At 42.7% G+C, this 18623-nt stretch overlaps 1 protein-coding gene across 13 annotated transcripts in view; it reads left to right on the plus strand.

The window, feature by feature from the left end:
- The window catches only part of KALRN (kalirin RhoGEF kinase), a 514073-nt gene that overhangs the window by 413942 nt on the left and 81508 nt on the right, over positions 1–18623 (plus strand). For 11 of the 13 annotated variants that reach the window (XM_061472007.1, XM_061471725.1, XM_061471773.1 and 8 more), the window contains exons 34-35: positions 519–548; positions 2105–2351. In XM_061472007.1, the coding sequence (XP_061327991.1) occupies positions 519–548; positions 2105–2351 (277 nt within the window). The remainder of the gene's footprint in view (positions 1–518; positions 549–2104; positions 2352–18623) is intronic. The other 2 variants (XM_061471370.1, XM_061472261.1) reach the window with 1 other exon arrangement.

Raw genomic sequence — 18623 nt, forward strand, 5'->3', positions numbered from 1 at the left:
AATATATATAGCATAATGTGGTGGATAGAAATATTACCTAGCATGGACTAGAAGAAGAATTAGGGGAAATTCATTACATTTGGTAAGATTTGTCAGTGTATTTACCAAGAAGCAATCAGTTTTATTCCTGTGTCTTAAATATCTCATACCACAGTAAATCAGATACCATATTGGATCAGAAAGATTTTCTACTCCTCAAATCAGTCCACAGCAAAAAACCCTCAGCAAATATCATAGAAATAACTTATTCTTAGCATACATGTGAATGCTTGTATTCCAGTTATGGGGAGAGTATGTCAGTGTGATGAATGGTGGGTTTGCTGATAAACTGCATAGTAGGTGATAAACTGATCTCTTGTGCACTTTCATCAATGCACTGAGCTCTTTCTGCCAGGATTAATGCCAGCACTTTGTCTGAATGACCTGGAACAGCTGCCATGGTTTGTTTTGTTTGTGTTTTCTATTTATTTACAAATAATCTTTCAGAGAAATATTTCCTTCTTCTTCCCCAAATCTAGCATTTCGTCTACGGCAGAGACACAGGACAGGTGAGAACCAGTCCTTGTCCACTGACCCCTTTCTGTAATTGTAAATGTCACCCCTGTGAATGGAATTTCTTTCACCTGCACTGGACACACAAACCCCTATGCCACTGAGTGGGGAGGCAGGCTGTTTCCACAGGAGTGTGCATTCAGGGCTGTTTGGGCTCAGATGAGGGATTTTGTGATTGTACCAGTCGAAGAGTGAAGTCTGTAGAGATGAGAGTGCTGTCCTCAAGGTTTCCCCCATTCAAGCTGATAAATTCATCCCAGTTTCCACAGAGATGCTCGGCATCTTACAAAAGTTTTCCCAATTCAGTTGGATTTACAAGTTGTTCCTTTAAAAACATTTTATAATATGCTTGCGTTTAGCCTCATATCCTAAGAAAATGAGATGTATGCTATTACACTGTTTTGAAGCAGCTTATTTACTATTCTTATATTAATAACTTTTGCATCAGTAAAATAACATCTATCAAACTTGACACTGGAATAAGAACCTCAAAGATTCCTGCATGCTTCAGGGAAGCAAGCAGCACATACAGGAGAAATACTGAAAGGAGGGTCCCTAGTGACAGGCAGACACCAAAAATCCACATTGCAGTGGAACATTAAGAAAGATTCCACACACCAGAAAAAACTTAGATTTGTGCTCACATCTTTTTAGACACCCAAGAATCCAACTCTGAGATCCAAAGCCTGTGAAAAACTAAGCTTTGTTACCTCTGCTGCTTATGCAATCACTGCTTCTGTTTTGTTCTGCTATATGCCCAAGTGCTTATATATCTAGTCTCTGGTTATATAGAGGCTATATTAAACAGAGACCAGAATTGTTCATCAAGAGGCAGAGCAGGGTGTGGGCTGAAGAAAAGCAGCAGGTTGCCAGCGCTCAGTACGGAAGTAAGATGATACATTTATTCTTAGATACAAATCCTGAGAGTCAGCACGTAATCAGTCACTCTGCGTTTATGTATTTACACCTCTGCTTTCCATCAGAGAGAAGCTTTTCTGATCTGCCCCTTCAGGATTCTCTAGTCTCCCAAGAGGTCCCTAAAGCAAGTTTGTGAAGATGAGAGCATGTTTCTTGCCTTGCAAAAGAAAAAACTAAAGTGTAGCTGTTCCCTCACTACTGTGGTAGCATGGGGGAATGAGTCTAACTCATGCTGTAGAGGGGTGAGCTGGGATTTGTCCTGCCACGAGGGACAGCATAGAGGCAGCCTGGGCTATTGCCAGTCTAAGAAGTCACCCCAGAAACTAAAGCAATAAAAAAAAGCAAGGTTTCTGATGGGCAGTCACAGCTAGAAAACTGACCCGCAGCTAGCATTCAGTACGTTACTGGGTGGGTGGCTTTGATATCTCACTTCAGCCCAGCAGAATCAATAAGAAGTAAAGGAAACCAGTGCCACAACATGTTGAACTTTGACAAAAGAAATGATTAACTTGGCTTCTAAGGAACACAAATCCTGTCTTTGCCAGTGTAAATATGATGCAAAGATGATTGCCTTCATCCTACCCTCCCTAACTTCTATTCCTGTTCTTTTTTTTTCCCTGTTGAACCTGGGCAGTTGTCTGGAGGGTGTGAACTAACGGTGGTGCTTCAGGACTTCACCGCAGGCCACAGCAGTGAGCTCAGCATTCAGGTGGGGCAGACGGTGGAGCTTCTGGAGAGGCCAAGCGAACGGCCAGGCTGGTGTTTGGTCCGGACCACGGAGAGGAGCCCGCCTCAGGAGGGTCTGGTCCCCAGCAGTGCTCTCTGCATTTCCCATTCCCGCAGCAGTGTGGAGATGGATTGCTTCTTCCCATCAGGAAAAGGTAGGACCCAGTCTGGAGGGTTTAAAACCGTTTTGGATTTCCCCTTTTGTATCATGTAAGTGCAAAGCTGCTTGGGCTGCTCTTGCAGTCGGTGTGGGTAAAAAGCTGTTTAGTCATTAGTGAGTTTTGTTACCGGATCTCTGTGAATGGGCACAGTGCTAGCCTAACTCCATTTCCATGAATTAATGTTTGTACATGTGCGTCTTTTGCTGTGTGGTGGTCATTATTGTCTGGAGATTCTGGATAAAAATAAGACCTTTAAACAACAAAGGGACTGTTTTCAGAGCCTAAAAATCTACAGGGAGGGAAAGTCATGTTGTATACACCCCAAATTGTGGATATGCTATTTTACGAGTGCCACAATGCACACTAGTGCATGGTCTTTTAGTATATCCCTGTTGCCTGTCTATTATTGCAAAGGAGTGCAAAGAAGCACCAGTGAGTACTGGTACACTATTGACATGTGAACTGAAGACATTGTGTGTAATGGCACAGTACAATGGGGAAAGACTCCTTTACAACTAGCAACAAAACATATCCCTGCTATTATCCGGAGAGCGTGGGCTTCACCCCCAACGAGTGGTGAAATATTGTTTGTCTCTTTGGTGTCTGTAGCCTATTCAGTTGATGTTCTGTTCTGAGCAGTGTGTGTCCCGTATATAGCATCCACACAATCAGGCATAGGAGACACTTCAGACTAATAGACCAGAACCAGGCCAGTTCAGGGCATCCAGAGCAGGTCTCCTTTTGGTTGTGCCCTCATTTTTGGCCATGCACAACGCAAGTAAGGTCTAGGGAGGAAAGGCTCCAGTTACCTCACTCCCGACTTCAAGCCCCCAAAATGAACTGGCTTTTAAAATTATTTTTGCCTCTGTATTAAGGGAAATAGAATTAAATCTATTCTTGTTTGAGCAAGTTAAGCTTGGTGGTTTTCTTTGTTTTGAGAAAAAGCACTGAAACTGGGCTGTAGTCCATCCTTGCTCCTTGCCTGCACTCCCACTGTGGAGGCTGGGAGTGGGGCTCATCCCCAGGACAGAGCAGTGTGGTAGGGCCAGGGTCTGCAATCAGAGTTTGCCTTAGAGAGCCATCTGATTTAAAACTTGGGGAGGAGAGCTCAGCTTTTGCTCTTGGATTTGACCCTCTCAGCAGGCCTCATTCGGTTCGGTGCTTCCCTTTGCCCTGTTTTGCAAGAGGGAGGAGGCGAAGGCAGTGCTGGCCATCAGCTCTGTCTGTGGTGCAAACTCCAAACTCATCATGCACTTCTTAGACCCACTGCTGTGTCTCCTCCCTGCTGCATGCCAGAGCCCTGCCCTGCTTCTGCTGCCACAGGAGCCTGTCCTGGTCCTCAGCTGTCTTTTGAGAAGCACTGCAGTTGCTTGCATGCAAATTAAATCTGTGAATAAACAGAAGGGTTGGGTAAAACTGAAAATCAGCCTAGTCTGCGTAACAGTAATCACTACCTGGCATGACTCACAGGAAGCCAGAGACGTGTCTGCTGGGTGCATGGTCCTGCAGTCGGACCTGTGTCCTCTCTGAAGGACGCTGTGAGACACCACTCAAACTTCATTTCAGTGTGCTAGGTTGTAGAGCTTTTCCTCAATTGAAATAAAACTGGAAATTACAGGAGTAGGCTGTGGAAAGGGATGCAGGAAATGCTGAGGAGGTTGGAGACAGTGCTGCAGGGGAATGCAAACTGGTAAGAGACATGGGGACTCTGCTTCTGGCAGAACTGCATGAGCATCAGGGCTCAACTGCACCACAGGTATGGTGTGACAGGCACAGTGCCAGGCTGTGGCTGGTGGACCACAGCCGACTGATGCCTGGAAGTCACCAGGCTGCATCAGCACAGCACTGCATCTGCGCTAACACACTGTGCCTGTCTGTGGGGCAGGTTATCTCATGTAACACTCAGTGACTACTTCCAGGTTGGAGCTGGCTCTTGTTCCATCATCTCAAAGCAGGTGCAGAGTCAGCCTGGTGCCAGCTGGCTCCAGACATGTATTCATGTTTCTTCCGTACATCTCCTTCCCACCTAGCCTCAGTTTTCTTCCTGCGCATACCAAAGCTGTATCAGGGAGCCTCAGTATTGATGGGATCTCCAGAAGTGCTGCTAGAAATAATAAAAATAACCACTCTATCCACAATTTTGGCCAGAGTTCAGCAAATAGGTTCTGTGTCTAATCAGTTCTCCCCTATTAGAAAAACAGGAAATTGTTTAAACTGAATGAACAGATGCTGGGAAAAAAAAGGAGTGGTAAGTTTAAAGGGGAAAATTCAGTAGCCATTGGAAGAGCCTGCTGGTATCATGAGATGCTGGAAGGATTAGCATGATAAATGGCTTCTGACTACTGATATTTGTGTCCTTTAATACTTTCAGTAGCCTTAGGTACATGCTGGACTTAGAATCCCACCCTTGAAAAATTTCTGGCCTTTCTCTACAACCCAAAACAAAGGCTGGCTCATCTTACAAGAACATCAAATAGTGTCCCCTGTCTGTTTCAAGTATACATACACAGTTGCAGAAAAGCAGGTTAATTTTGCTTGCAGTTACCAAGAGACATAATTCTTTGCTTTTACAAGCACTGTAATGTCTAAAACAGAAAGTATTTATTCACAAAACTTAACAATTCTAACAGCAGAGTTTGCCATCTATGATAGAAACATGCAGAGGTTTTGACAAGTATTAAAACATAGTTGCATCTGCTTAGTGGGAAATTACAAATCACTGTGTCCTATTATAAGTTATGGTGGACTATAAATCTAAATGATGTGGCTCACAGGATCTATCTACCATCCTTAAAATGAAAGAATAAAGAAGCTAATAGTAGCCAACACCTGAACAGATGAAGGCTTGAAAAATTTGGTGGCATCACCAGAGCATTTTGTAGAGCCTCAGTGCAAGTCCTCATCAAACAAAAAAAAAATCCTTTTTAAACAGCCTCACTGAAAGCCACTGGAAATGCAAACCCAAACTTCACAACTGAACTTGTGCTCTGCCACTTCCTCACTTTTTTACTCTATTCATTTGAAATTAGGTAAAGAATTAACATAAAATATTGCAAAAGGAAAAATGTGGTGCGAATGTAAGAGAACAAACCTGAAAAGAGAACACTTCCTACCTTTTGTAATGAAATATCTTTACAGATTTCTCTTGAGGATGAAATCAGTAAAAGTGCAGAGACTTTAAGGACTGCTCTCCCAGCCTTCTGTCTGACTGCTGGCTGTGTTCCTTTGGAGAATACACACTGGATTTTTTCATGACTTGGCTACAGCTCAGAGCCCAAGTATAGTTCTGCCTGTCCTTCCTTTCACAGAATCATAGAGTAGTTAGGGTTGGAAAGGACCTTAAGATCATCAGGTTCCAACCCCCCTGCCGTGGGCAGGGACACCTCACACTAAACCATATCACCCAAGGCTCTGTCCAACCCAGCCTTGAACACTGCCAGGGATGGAGCATTCACAACTTCCTTCGGCAGCCCATTCCAGTGCCTCACCACCCTTACAGTAAAGAACTTCTTCCTTATATCCAATCTAAACTTCCCCTGTGTAAGTTTGAACCCGTTACCCCTTGTCCTATCACTACAGTCCCTAATGAAGAGTCCCTCCCCAGCATCCTTATAGGCCCCCTCCAGATACTGGAAGGCTGCTATGAGGTCTCCACACAGCCTTCTCTTCTCCAAGCTGAACAGCCCCAAGTTCCTCAGCCTGTCTTCATACGGGAGGTGCTTCAGTCCCCTGATCATCCTCGTGGCCCTCCTCTGGACTTGTTCCAACAGTTCCATGTCCTTTTTATGTTGGCGACACCAGAACTGCACACAATACTCCAGGTGAGGTCTCACAAGAGCAGAGTAGAGGGGCAGGATCACCTTCTTCGACCTGCTGGTCACGCTTCTTTTGATGCAGCCCAGGATACGGTTGGCTTTCTGGGCTGCAAGCGCACACTGAAGCCGGCTCATGTTCATTTTCTCATCAACCAACACCCCCAAGTCCTTCTCCACAGGGCTGCTCTGAATCTCTTCTCTGCCCAACCTGTAGCTGTGCCTGGGATTGCTAGGTGTAGGACCTTGCACTTGGGTCCTGATTGGTTTCTGATGACCTGAGAGTGTTTGCAGTTACACTCTGAAAAAAGGTGAACGGGTTTCTGGGATTCACCTTTTGCAAGCGATTTACAGATGATTGTGTAAAAGAAACTCATCTGCAGTCTCTGTTACTGTACTCGAGAATTTATGGGATGAGGTTTTTTCTGAGTAGCATTCCAAGGAAGAAAAAAGAAAGACTTGTGACACTAGGAATGTAGCTCTGATTGAGCTATCCAACATGGCTGATTACAGGAAAGCTGTGATTTTTATTCTTCTCTCTTTTACCCTATAATTGAGCTCTGAGGTATTCAGTTATTAATTTCAAAGAGAAATCCACAAGGATAGAAAGGAACGTAATGAGTTAGCCAATATTCATTAAGCTCACTGTGACAAACATATCCCTGGTGTCAGCCTGTTAGCTTTGACTGAGTGATTCCAAATTTGAATTTGGCCCACAAAACATTTAGATGAAATCTTGATCTTAAAATTCTTGTCTTATGAGCCCTCACCCAGCATTTTTCTTGTACCATCAAAGTCACAGTGTAACTCAAAGAGTAACCGAGAGTAGTTCTTGCAGTAATTTTAAGCAACCTCCATCACTAAAGGAAAAAGAGAGTTAAAACAGAATAGGTTTTTATGGCACTTGTTTTGGACTGATGTTATGCAAAGGGATCCTGTTCAGGGCCCCAGACGAGACCCTGCCTGCAGGATACTTGTGTCTGTACATATCTCTGGAGGAGGGGAGGAATATATTTTTTTAAGATGCTATGTAAACATCTTGCTGTGCAGGCAGATGGCCACTTAACAGCAGGGCTTTGGTGGCAGTGGTGGGTCCTTGTAACAGAGCAAACTGCGAAGCAGTTGGTTCTTTTCCAACTGAAAAGGGAACATAGGTTTCACAGGGTGTATGTTAGTGGGGTGAGCGTCTCGCCTGCACTTCCTAGATGGATGACATGGGCCCTGGTGGAAGAGCACCTGGTCAGGAGGGCCAGGAGTTTTGGTGCTGCTCAGGTGATAGCCTGTTCTCTTAGGGGGCTGTCTTCCTGACCCTACAGCCAGAGAGAGCCTGAGACTGGTAGGTGTGATGGCGGGCTGGGCTGTGAAATAAGGAAAAATAATAAGGATTTAACAAATCTGGTGAGCAGAGTGGCATTGATGAAAAAGAGATCATGCAGAGACCTGTGGATTTGTAACTGCTCCTTGACGGAAGAAGCAGATATTTAATGGATTAGTGTGCAAAGCTGGTGAGGCTAGTCTAGCTCTTGTTGGGGTTGGAAATCTCTTTCCTCCAGTTCCTGATCTCAGAAGAGTGATCTGTGTAGGGAAAAGCATAATTGTTTCTTCCCACATCCCTGTTTTTAAGAACATCTTGTATTTTAGTGGGGGAAAAGAGTCTAGGCTGCTTTTATTGTGTCCCTGTTCCTGTTGAGTATTAAATTGTGATCTGCATTGGCTCACGCACTTTCTCTGTTGTATTTTAAACAGTCTCTGGTGTGAAACATGTTAGATGGCAATGACTCCTGATGTCCCGTGGGAAGCTGTGTGAGGACAATTCAGAAGTTTTAGTGCACTGCAGTAAACCTTCAGTCGTTCTCCTAGAGGCTGAGAAATTGGTTTTATTTGTGAAAGTCTTAATTAAGAGCAGTCGATTAAAATGTTTGTAAGGCTCTGAACTAAAGGAAACATTTCATTAGGTAACACAGTCGATTCAACTGGCACATAAACAGGTCATGGGGTTTCTGTCAAGCAAACGATGTTCAGCCTCCCATCGTCAATATAAATACGAAGCATTTAAATAAAAAACCAAACCCTCACCTCTGTTCCTAACACCATTCCAACAAGTGTGTTCACAGTCAAAATTTCATGGTATAGACTGCCTTTCAAGAGAGATCGTATCATGTGGACCCCTCCTACCAGCATTTAACATCTCATGGCATCCTTGTTACAAGCTCAGGACATGGCTTATGCAGAAAAATCACATCAGGAAAGGTTTTGCTGTGTTCTACACCTTTTCAACTATGATGGAGCAGCTGGAAACAGGCTGGCTAACCAGCGTGGTGTAACACGGCAGCTCTTTGTGGGCTGGCACGAAGGGCTGCTGGGGCCCAGCTTGGGACTACTGCTCTACCTCATTATACAAATGTGGCTCTATGCAGCCGTGAAAGGAATGGGAATAGAAAGATGAAAGAACTCAAAACCACTTTGCTATTTCAATCAGGTCACCCTTTCCCTTGTTTTTTTCTCCACTGTGTCTCCTTCCTCTCTCTCACCAAACAGTGGCTCTTTATCTTCATTTCCATGGGCTTTGCAGCTTCTCCCCACTGTATCATAGAATCATAGAGCCATAGAATGGTTTGGGCTGGAAGGATCCTTAAAGATCATGTAGTTCCAGCCCCCCTGCCATGGGCAGGGACACCTTCCACTAGATCAGGTTGCTCAAAGCCCCTCCAACCTGGCCTTGAACACTGCCAGGGATGGGGGATCAAAACTTCCCTGGGCAATGTCTGCCCCGGTGACAGAGACCTGGCAATGCCTCCCTCCTGTACCTACTAGTATTTTGATCCCAGACCTCTGTGTTTTCTCCTGCTTCATTGTCGCCCTGTAGAAAAACTCATACCCATAAAGTGGTGCTGTCCATACTTGCATCTCCTCATGGACTCTGCTATCTCCGAAATAAGAAAAAAGTAAAAAATATCTAGCAGCATTTGGCAATATGGGTGATGAGATCTGATTTTGTTGTTTCTAAGAGGAGGGCCAATTCAAGCCTGAGAGGATGAGCCATACTGGTGTAGGGGTATTCATGTCACTATGATTGCAGCTGTACCAGAAATTATACCTGTTGGGTATATCAGTATATCAAGAAGACAAAACTATGTCAAGTCCTTGCACAGTCAAGCCCTAAAGGCAGTGTCAGTCCAAGCACAGTCAAGTCCTTGCACAGTCAAGCCCTAAAGGCAGTGTCAGTCCAAGCACAGTCAAGTCCTTGCATAGTCAAGCCCTAAAGGCAGTGTCAGTCCAAGCACCCCCAGAGGAACTAGATGAGCTAGGCAGCCTGACCAAGCATGGCAAATACTTCTTTTCTATGGCAAGCTGCTGCAGCTACAAGTCATGGGACACAGATTGTATGCAGGCTGCTGGAGCCATGTTCTGATGGCTTGTGAATACCTGTATTTCTCTGACATGGTATTTCTATCTCATTATCTTTTCTTATTTTCAGTATGGCATCATTAGATATTCCAAGCTAGTTTCAGCCATTTGGACTTGTTTAGGACATATCAGTAAAGCCAATTATACTCATTGCATCAGCTGCTTTGTTATCTAAGCAAAGTAAAAGGCCTCCAGTGCTCTACCTGGAACTTTATTTTTGTGTAGAAATACAATTTTGATGAATGCTTTGATAAAACAGGAAAAGCTATTTTGGGGGAAGTTGCTTTGCTTTTGGACAGTGGATTTTTATTATTTTAAACACAGGAGCCTTTGTTTAAAAGAGAGAAAGCCTGCACATTTTCTTGTTTACTTTGCCTTTGCTTTCCCTTCTGACAGGGGGTAAAACTTCATCAACCTACTCCCCTGTGAGCTTAACCCCAAATTTCACTGTATGATGTCTGTGCTGTTCTTTTCACCGAAAAAAGAAAGCAAAAAAAAAACGGGGAGGGGGGGCAGGGTGGGGAGGGATTTAAAATGCTGTGGCCAACTCAGCTCATCAAGGATAACAAAGGGTTCAGCACTTGGTCTGGCTTGGAAACTTGGGGGGAAATTCAGCACTGATACTGAGGGCTGTGGAAGACGGATCACAGCTCTAAAAAGGCTTTTTCTTGTGGGCTCTCTGGACCTGATTCCTCTTTTGACTTGTTTTATTTCTGTCTATCTGAGGTGTTGAGAGCAACACTCAGGCCGACGTGGCTAAGCATTTTAAGATGAGGCAGAGAAGGCGAGTCCAGTCATTGAGACATAGCCATGCATTCTCCCAACTCTTTGATGTTTCTCCGAGACTCTCATGTCCTGCTGAAGTTTGCTTGTAAAGTCATTGTTAGAAGGCATTTTCATGCTTCCCCACAGGAAAAAAAAATAATGTAACACAGAGTCATTTTGCATTGATCTCAGCACTTCACTTCCTCCCACAGCTTCTGTGGAAGACCAAGGTCATGCATTCTCTATGCCCTCCTGGCTTTCCAGACCTCTTTGCTAGGGCCAGCCCTTGCTCTCCAGGACCAGGTTAAGCCCCAGATATTCAGGGCTTTGTGCAATTGGATGGAGTTGTACCCCTCAGTGCAGGTGTTGAGAAGCCCCAGAGCACCCCTTTCCCTATCCTGCAGAGAATAAAGAACCTCCCTCCTTGGCTGCAGCTCACTCAGAGGTGAAGGGGAGGTCCCAGCCAGTCCCTGCTGCCAGAACCTAGATGCTTAGATGATGGGTGGGTGGCCACAGCCCTCTCCTGGCCCATTCTGAGAGAGGACAGTCTGAGAGCACTTCAGCTGTGCACACCTGGACAAACAAGACTGCACTGGTCTTTTCTCCCAGCTTGTCTTCAAAGACATGCTGGAAAAGGAGTCTTTAGTTTTTATTGTTCAGATATTGATGTCCCAACTGTTGGGACATCACAAAGGCCAAAGGCAGTTCTACTGAATAAATGAATGGGTGAATGGTCTGAATGTGATGCCTGTTTCTTTTTATTAAGTGCACAGGAACCTTACAGATGCTTTCTGTTTCTTTTCCTCCTTGGAGCTGTGGTGCCCCAGTGCATTGCAGACACCAGAGCAACAGCTAGAGTAGAGTTCAGTTTGTAGGATGAGGTTTTGTACTAGCCCTGACCTGAACTATAACATCTCCAAGCCTCTGCCCCACCAGTGAGAAAGAAGCAGCCTGGAGGAAGGGTATAAAAATAGCTCTTTGAGTAAAATCTATTTCCTCTGTATTTAGTTGTGTGTCTTGAAATACATGTAGTATGGTGGGAAGGGGGGAGTTGTTCTGTAGTGCTCGGCCCATCAAGCTAACAGGAAGGTCATCCTGAAAGAGCAATAGGAGCATGTGGATAGCTTGTGTCTTGTGTCTCCTCTGGGGCCAGTCTAAATTTAGCAGCTTCACAGATGGACGTCGGACTGTAATCCATCTGGGACTATGGGGGGAAGAGTAGGATCTGGGTTGTTTGCCTAGGCTTTTTTGCTGTATAACTAGCTTCAGTGAGCCACCATTCGTTGTTATGTTCCTCGTGGTTTTCTACTTTGCTCAATACACTGCAACTTACTGCCTGATCGTTTTCCCTGAAATGCTTAAAGTTTAAGCATGAAGGAAAAATAAACTGCTAATTCTGGGTTCATGCCTGAAATCCCTTCTAACTTTATGTCAGTCTGTGGATGTACATTTTAATAGCATCCTGACAAAGGCTGACCCTATAGTTAGTACTTGCAAGAACTGCAGTAACACAAGTACTTGATGGTTTCAGCTTCCCCAAAATGTTGCCTCTTCACTCTTTCAGCTTCCAGACAGTTAAAGGGACTAATCCTATATGCAGTATTTGCATCCTGAAAGGCCTGTTCACTGCTGGGCTGGTCCTTCCGTTGTTAATCTTGAACAAATATTTTATGAGTATGTTTTGAAGTGAACTAGCTCTGCTAAAAATCCCATTTCCCTGACCAGTCTGAGCCGGAGATACGCAAACTGCAGTACAAAGCACATGTGTATTAAATAATGTATTTCAAGTAATTGAAATCATGTTTATGTATATTTGCTTCAGCACACTGCCCAGATTTGATATATCGATCCTGACACAAGAAGCCTGATTTTCCTGTTATTTACGCAAGCATTTTGTCAAAGCAGTTATTCCCAGGTTACGCATTTTACAAAAGAGCCTTAACCAATGTAAACTTTACTTAGTTCAGATTAATCCCGAATTATAAAAAGTAGAGTTAATGTTATTGTCACATGATGGTCTAGAAGTCTATAGCAGGAGATTATTTACATAAATGCCAATGTACTTTTTCTGTTCCTATTAACTGGTCTCACAAAATATATTATCTCTTCTTACAAATGTTGCCTTTAACTCCAGAATTGTATTTTTTGAAGTTTTTTTTTGGTTGGTTGGGTGGGTGGGGATTTTAAGGCAGGGTCCATACTTGACTATATTTTCCTTAAATCTGTTTAAATAAGTCTCTCACAGTTCAGAACAGGTTAATGGAGGTTAAACCATTCTTGCCTTTGGATATCCTGAGCATTTATTAAAAGGTGCTGTTCTACGTATGTATCATGTATTCTGCATAAATGCACTAAATAATTATTGATTCTGCAGAATTGTGATGCAATGAAATAAGTACTTTTTTCCTTTCTAGAGTTTGCAAAATATAAATTGAATTTTCCACTATGTAAAAATAGCAAGAGATAATTGTTTGCGTGTTGCAGGAAAGGTTGGGATGACCTCCAGTCTCTCTAAAGGTGCGCCTCCCAACAGAAACAATAGTAATGGACTCTCCAACACTTCATGTGATAGAGCAGCCTTGTCTTCTTATCTTAAGCAAGACAATTTACAGCTCACGTGTGTTGATGACTCCTGTTTTTATGAAGTGAACCTAAGGTTCCACAATTCTCACCAATAATATTAAACTGCCTGATTCTAAACTATAATTTTTATTGCCCTTTGCTTTTGTAAACCAAAGGGATTATAAGTTTAAAAGGAGCACACAGTGATCATATTTCAAGGACATTTTTCTATTTTCTAGATTAGGGAGGAACACTGAAATCTTTCAACTCAAGATACACTTTAAATAAGTATTTTTAGGTCTTCATACATTTCAGTTTTACTCCTTCCAGACTTCACCCAGCTCTTTATTTTCTCTGTAGATTTCATATTTCTTCAGTATTTTAAGTTAATAGCTGCATTTTGCCAAGGAATATATACCCAGTTTCCTTGGAAATCTATGGGAATTTCATTTAGGCATCACAGAACAGATTCTGGCCTTAAAAGCCAAATGGCATTCTTCAGAAAAACATTGAAGAATTAACTCTGCAGGACTCTTACTCATTGAAATAAAAACATTTTTCCTTCCACTGACTGCAAAAGTCAGATTAAGTTTCATGCAGTGTGAAGCACTCAGGGTGCTCTTGATGCAAATGAAGGCCATTCAAAACCGTGAAAAAGCTTAGTAAAAGAAAGTTTTGTGCATGGATGGCAGGGGAAGGTAGTTCAGGCTTTACACCCAGTAGTCTTCATGGCCATTGCACATCTGTTCAGACGAATCTGCTGTAGTTGTGCTATGCATACACAGTGCTATTCCACAGGAGAACTGCTTTGTACATAGTCTTCACCTGGAAGCTATATACATATATACTGCAGTGTTCAATCTGCTGCAGCCTTTCCTTATTTTGAAGATGTGTCTTCATGTAAAGATGCAAAAATCCACATTCCACTCCCCGTCAGCTTGCTGATTGCCATCATAAAACATGCTATAGGACATGCAGGCACAGCAGAGACGGGCCTGATCTCAGCAGCACTGGGGCCTGGGGCTTCTCTCTGCTGAACAAAAGATAGTTGGATAGATGGAAGTGCCCATTTTGTCTCATTAAAGGGAGGCTGAATGCCTTTGAGCGTCAGATATGTGTTCTCTGCCTACCCAAGCAGCAAGGATCTACCATATCGAGTAGCATCGCTGAAATCAGGAGATAGTACAACAGTACAGGTGACACATATGTCATGCACTTTGAGGCTTTTGCAGTAAAATCTGAACAGCAATGACAGGAGAACGAAGGCAGATCACAGAACCCATCTGGGATAAAATGAACTTTTTTTCCACCCTAGGTTAATTTTAACCTGGATCAGTTTGCAGATCAGATTCACTGTAAGGCTGCACAAACATTTCTGTTAGCACAGGGGAAGCAGCAGAAAGGAGCAGGCACCTGGGAGAGACAGGCAACAAAGGGTTTTGGCAAGGCTGTTGGCTCTTGACAATTCAAAGTGCTCATGGAACTATCACATAATGTGGAGCTGTTACATACCAAGAGATTGGCTGAACATAGGAGTTAAAAAATACTCCATGACATCATGTACTTGTCCCTCTCACAGAAAGACAACAGGGTTTTCTGTCTGTGAGGGCTGGAAATGCAATTGTGTAGAAGTCCATCTTTTGGCAATGTCTGATGGTATCCAGCAGAAGGGGGATTTCTAGAGTACTTGGTCTAGACTAGCAATTGCTCACTGATGTTCCCAGGAGCAGCATTTCTGTACTGGACATCAGCAGACATCCTGTCTGGCAGAGAGCTAGCATCCTAATAATGCCATTATTGCTAGTGCATGGCACCAAAGAATGAAAGCAGGCAGAGGTGCTCCACACTAATGAAAGCAGAGGGGTTGTTTTCTAGCCACTTATTCCGCTAGCTAAAAAATAGTTTGGTTTTTTTTTTTTAGTTCTCTGCACTAAGGCTGCCTGTTTTGTGTTTCCTTGTTATTTATACTCACCGTTAAGTTTCAGTAACAGCTTTACAGATTCTTTTATGCTGTCTTAAATCTGGTATTGTAAATCAGAAAGCTTTGCCATCTTGAATATTGCCTGGTAAGAACTTCTCTGCATTTTTACCCTATTAAAAAAAGGGAAGTGGAAAATGCAGTTAATGCAATAATTTTGGCCCAAATAAAGAAAAGCTTTTATAATATTGACATTGAATTTTATTTTAATTCCAGTCCAATTCCTGTAGACTGGCCAAACAGAGAAAATTTTCCCTCTAACTCACAAATGATGTGTGCTGCTTTTGTAATTTTAGTTTTAATTTGCCTTGAATCATAATTGTGTTGGATACTAGGTAAGGAGTAGGTGATGAACAGAGCTTGCGCCTTCTGCAGAACATCTCAGGAAAATAGTCTGAATACTCTTCCTTTAAAAAAAAAACAACCAACCAACCAACACCAAAAAAAAACCCACACACAAAAAGAAAATGCTCAAACTCACAACCAAACAAGAAAAATAAAACACCAAACACCAAAAAACAACCAAAACAAACCCAACAAAAAAACCGCAACCAAAACAGGTAACAACTTACTCTAAGGGAGAAGAAATGCCATTTAGAGAGAAAATTAGCTGTGGTTTCTACCTTCTAAATAGAAGCGCCTCAGGGAAGTTGAGACCGGCAAGTCAGGAATACTTTTGTTATACTATTAGTCTGTAGTTGCTAAAACAACTCACCTTTGTCATGCACAAGCGGGTGAAGCTCCTGTTTGTCTTGGAAAGCAGACCATGATGGGCTGAGATAGACTCTGCTGAGGCCCAACACAGTAAGACAGGAGCCAGAACATGTCCAAAAGGCAGCGCTTTAATGCTTTGTGTCTCCCATCACTAGGTATTGCAGGAACTACCAAAGATATGTCTCTGCTCTAATGGAGATAAGTGCTTCAGGAAATTAACACAAAACCTGCTTTAAAGTTTTATTTCACTTTTTTTCTGCTGAAGGGTTGGGTTTTTATTCTGACCAGCTTATTCAGGATGCGTCCACCATGCAGCATAGCTCTGCAGCTATGTACACTACTAACATAACGTGGCACGTAGCTTCACTTACTGGATTGCTCATGTTTAACTGGTTTGTGAGATCAGGCTCTTTGCTGCAGCCTCACTTGAGTGTAACTCATCTGGTGGTACTGCTGGCCAGTCAGACAAGTCCACTCTTGCTGAAGCAGTACAGCCAGCCCAGGGCAGGTGAACTTACATTGAGACCTTGGAGGATGGCAGCAGGGTAAGACTGTGTGCTAGCTTCTGTTTTCTTAAGCAACTCAGTGTCAGAAAATGGTTACTGCTTAGGAAGAAGCTGTATATGTATATGGTCCTGTGCCCAGGAAACCAGAGGGTATAGACAATGTAGGAATCTGTTCTAATATATCTGAGAGGCAAAATTAGGCTGGAGGTTAAAGGGGCACATGTGTTCCACAGGTCTGTTCTGCTCCCGAGAGTGAATGAAACTCTTGCAGATTATACCTACATGAATATTTTGGGGGCAACTCTAAGTTCCCTTGAGACAGACTGAACCACATGAAAGCGAGTTTATGTATCTTATTCTGCAGTCTGCTCTACATCCGTCTAACTCGTGCTGTTTATGTGATGATCTTTTTAAGAAACTTTTGAGGGGTTTTGTTCGTTTTTTTTTGTTTTTTTGTTTGTTTGTTTGTTTGGTTGTTTTTTTTTTTGTAGGCTCTTCCTTCTTTCTAGGATGGAGAGAAATATAAAAGATGGGTTGTAGATTAGGAAAGAAAGGTTAGGCTAGTGTTGGTAGGGGAATTCTGATGTTTGGAGGAGATGGGTTGCGCAGCATAATGGTGAGGTCCATCTCAGCAGAGCAAAGAGGTCTGGCTATGGCTTTTAAGGCTCTACAGTAGAGTTGGTGGGCCAGGATGTTGTTTGTTTCCATATACCCATCCCGTGCTGACGTTTACAGCAGAGGGATCAGGAAAGATATATTCTAATATTTGGTGAATATATGCCTACATCGCAGTTCAGCATGGAGTTTGTGCTGGACTGTCTGTATTTCTTCTTAATTTGTTTGTTTTAGCTAGTTGAGAATGTTCTTCTTTTACCTACCACTGTGCTGAAGTGAGGAGCCAAAAACCTCTCTTTGGAGTTGTGCTCCCTTGCACTGGGAGGAAATATGACTCTTATTTATTTCTTTCTTTTATTTTTTCATTTTATTTTTTTGATTTTCTTTTAAATTATTTTCAATTTATTTGATCTGGTTTAGTACCCAAGAAAGTTGTTGTTTTTTCCAACTGGCATGACAAGGCCCTGGCTATTTTTAAAGAATGTGGTTCATTTGATTTAATCTAATGAATGTTTAGTGCTGTTGAAAATAGCTGAAGCCAGAGCCAAGAATAATGTACAGAAATGTGCTGGTTGAGCAAGGACTGCTTCACTCTGCCAATCTGCTTTCTTCTCAATTGTTCAGATTTACCAGGTTTTGCAAGTAGCATTTGCAGGCAAGGCATATTGATCGGGGTGCTTTTTAATACTGAATCTAAAGGCCAACAATATCAGAGACATATTTTGCCACACTCATTTCAAGACATATCAAACAATAACAGCTCTTCTTGTTCAGTGTAGGGTGTCTAATCTCTGTTTCTGACCACTTTGAAGGGAATGTGAAATGCTAATATCCTTTTATCGTGCACAGGAAAATTGAAGCATGAAATGGTGATTTTTTTCCTCTAAAGTCACCCAGAAAGCAAGTGAGAGAATCAGTAATGAACTAGTCAGCTAGTGGGTTCCTTAAGCTGCTCTGTAACTCTTGATTTCTCCATGAACTGACACAAGACCATAATCAGAAAACAAATCCTGTATTTAAGTCCTTGCTCCTGGTGTTTCTCATTGACTGGCTCTTGGCACATCCATGTTTACTGTCCTTCCTGCATCTTCTGAATTGCTCTGCAGAGCTACCTAACTCTCCCTATTAACAAAGCTTAAATTTCATACATTTCTTTGCACTATCTAAATATCATAGAATCATAGAATAGTTTGGGTCTGAAGGGACCTTAAAAGGCCATCTAATCCAACCCCCCTGCAATGAGCAGAGACATCTCCAACTAGATCTGGTTGCCCAAGCCGCATCCAGCCTGACCTTGAATGTGTCCAGGGAGGGGGCAGCCACCACCTCTCTGGGCAACCCGTGCCAGTGTTTTACCATCCTCATTGTAAAAACCTTTTTCCTCACATCCAGCCTGAACCTCCTCTCTTTCAGTTTAAAACCATCACCCCTGGCCCTGTCACAACAGTCCCTGCTGAAAAATCTCTCCCCATCTTTCTTATAGGCCCCTACTAAGAACTGAAAAGTTACAATAAGGTCTCCCCAGAGTCTCCTCCTCTCTAGTCTGAACAACTCCATTGAATATGTCTCTGCAAATCATAATGTATATTTAAATGATGTATTTAAAACTCTACAAATCTCTCTTCCTTTGCCATCCATGAGTTATTTCTGATAGATAGCTGGTTTCCTATTCCTTCCTAAGAAATGAGTAGTTAATACTTAAGCTTCATTGGATTAAAAAAATAAATCGGCCATAAAACATCTCACTCTGTGATTGTAGTGCCCCTAGGGATGGATTTTCTGCAGAGATCACTTTACACCCTAAAGCACAATGTATGATTGACTTGCATAAGTAACGAACAGATGTTCCTGACGGTTATTACATTATTCATCTCTCTGTATATGTGATGGGGGAAGGAAACAGCAC

This window comes from Pezoporus flaviventris, unplaced genomic scaffold, assembly GCF_033815535.1.
Source record: "Pezoporus flaviventris isolate CSIRO_AGI_PZ_B2104156 unplaced genomic scaffold, CSIRO_AGI_Pfla_v1 ptg000001l, whole genome shotgun sequence".
In the NCBI taxonomy this organism is placed as follows: domain Eukaryota; kingdom Metazoa; phylum Chordata; class Aves; order Psittaciformes; family Psittacidae; genus Pezoporus; species Pezoporus flaviventris.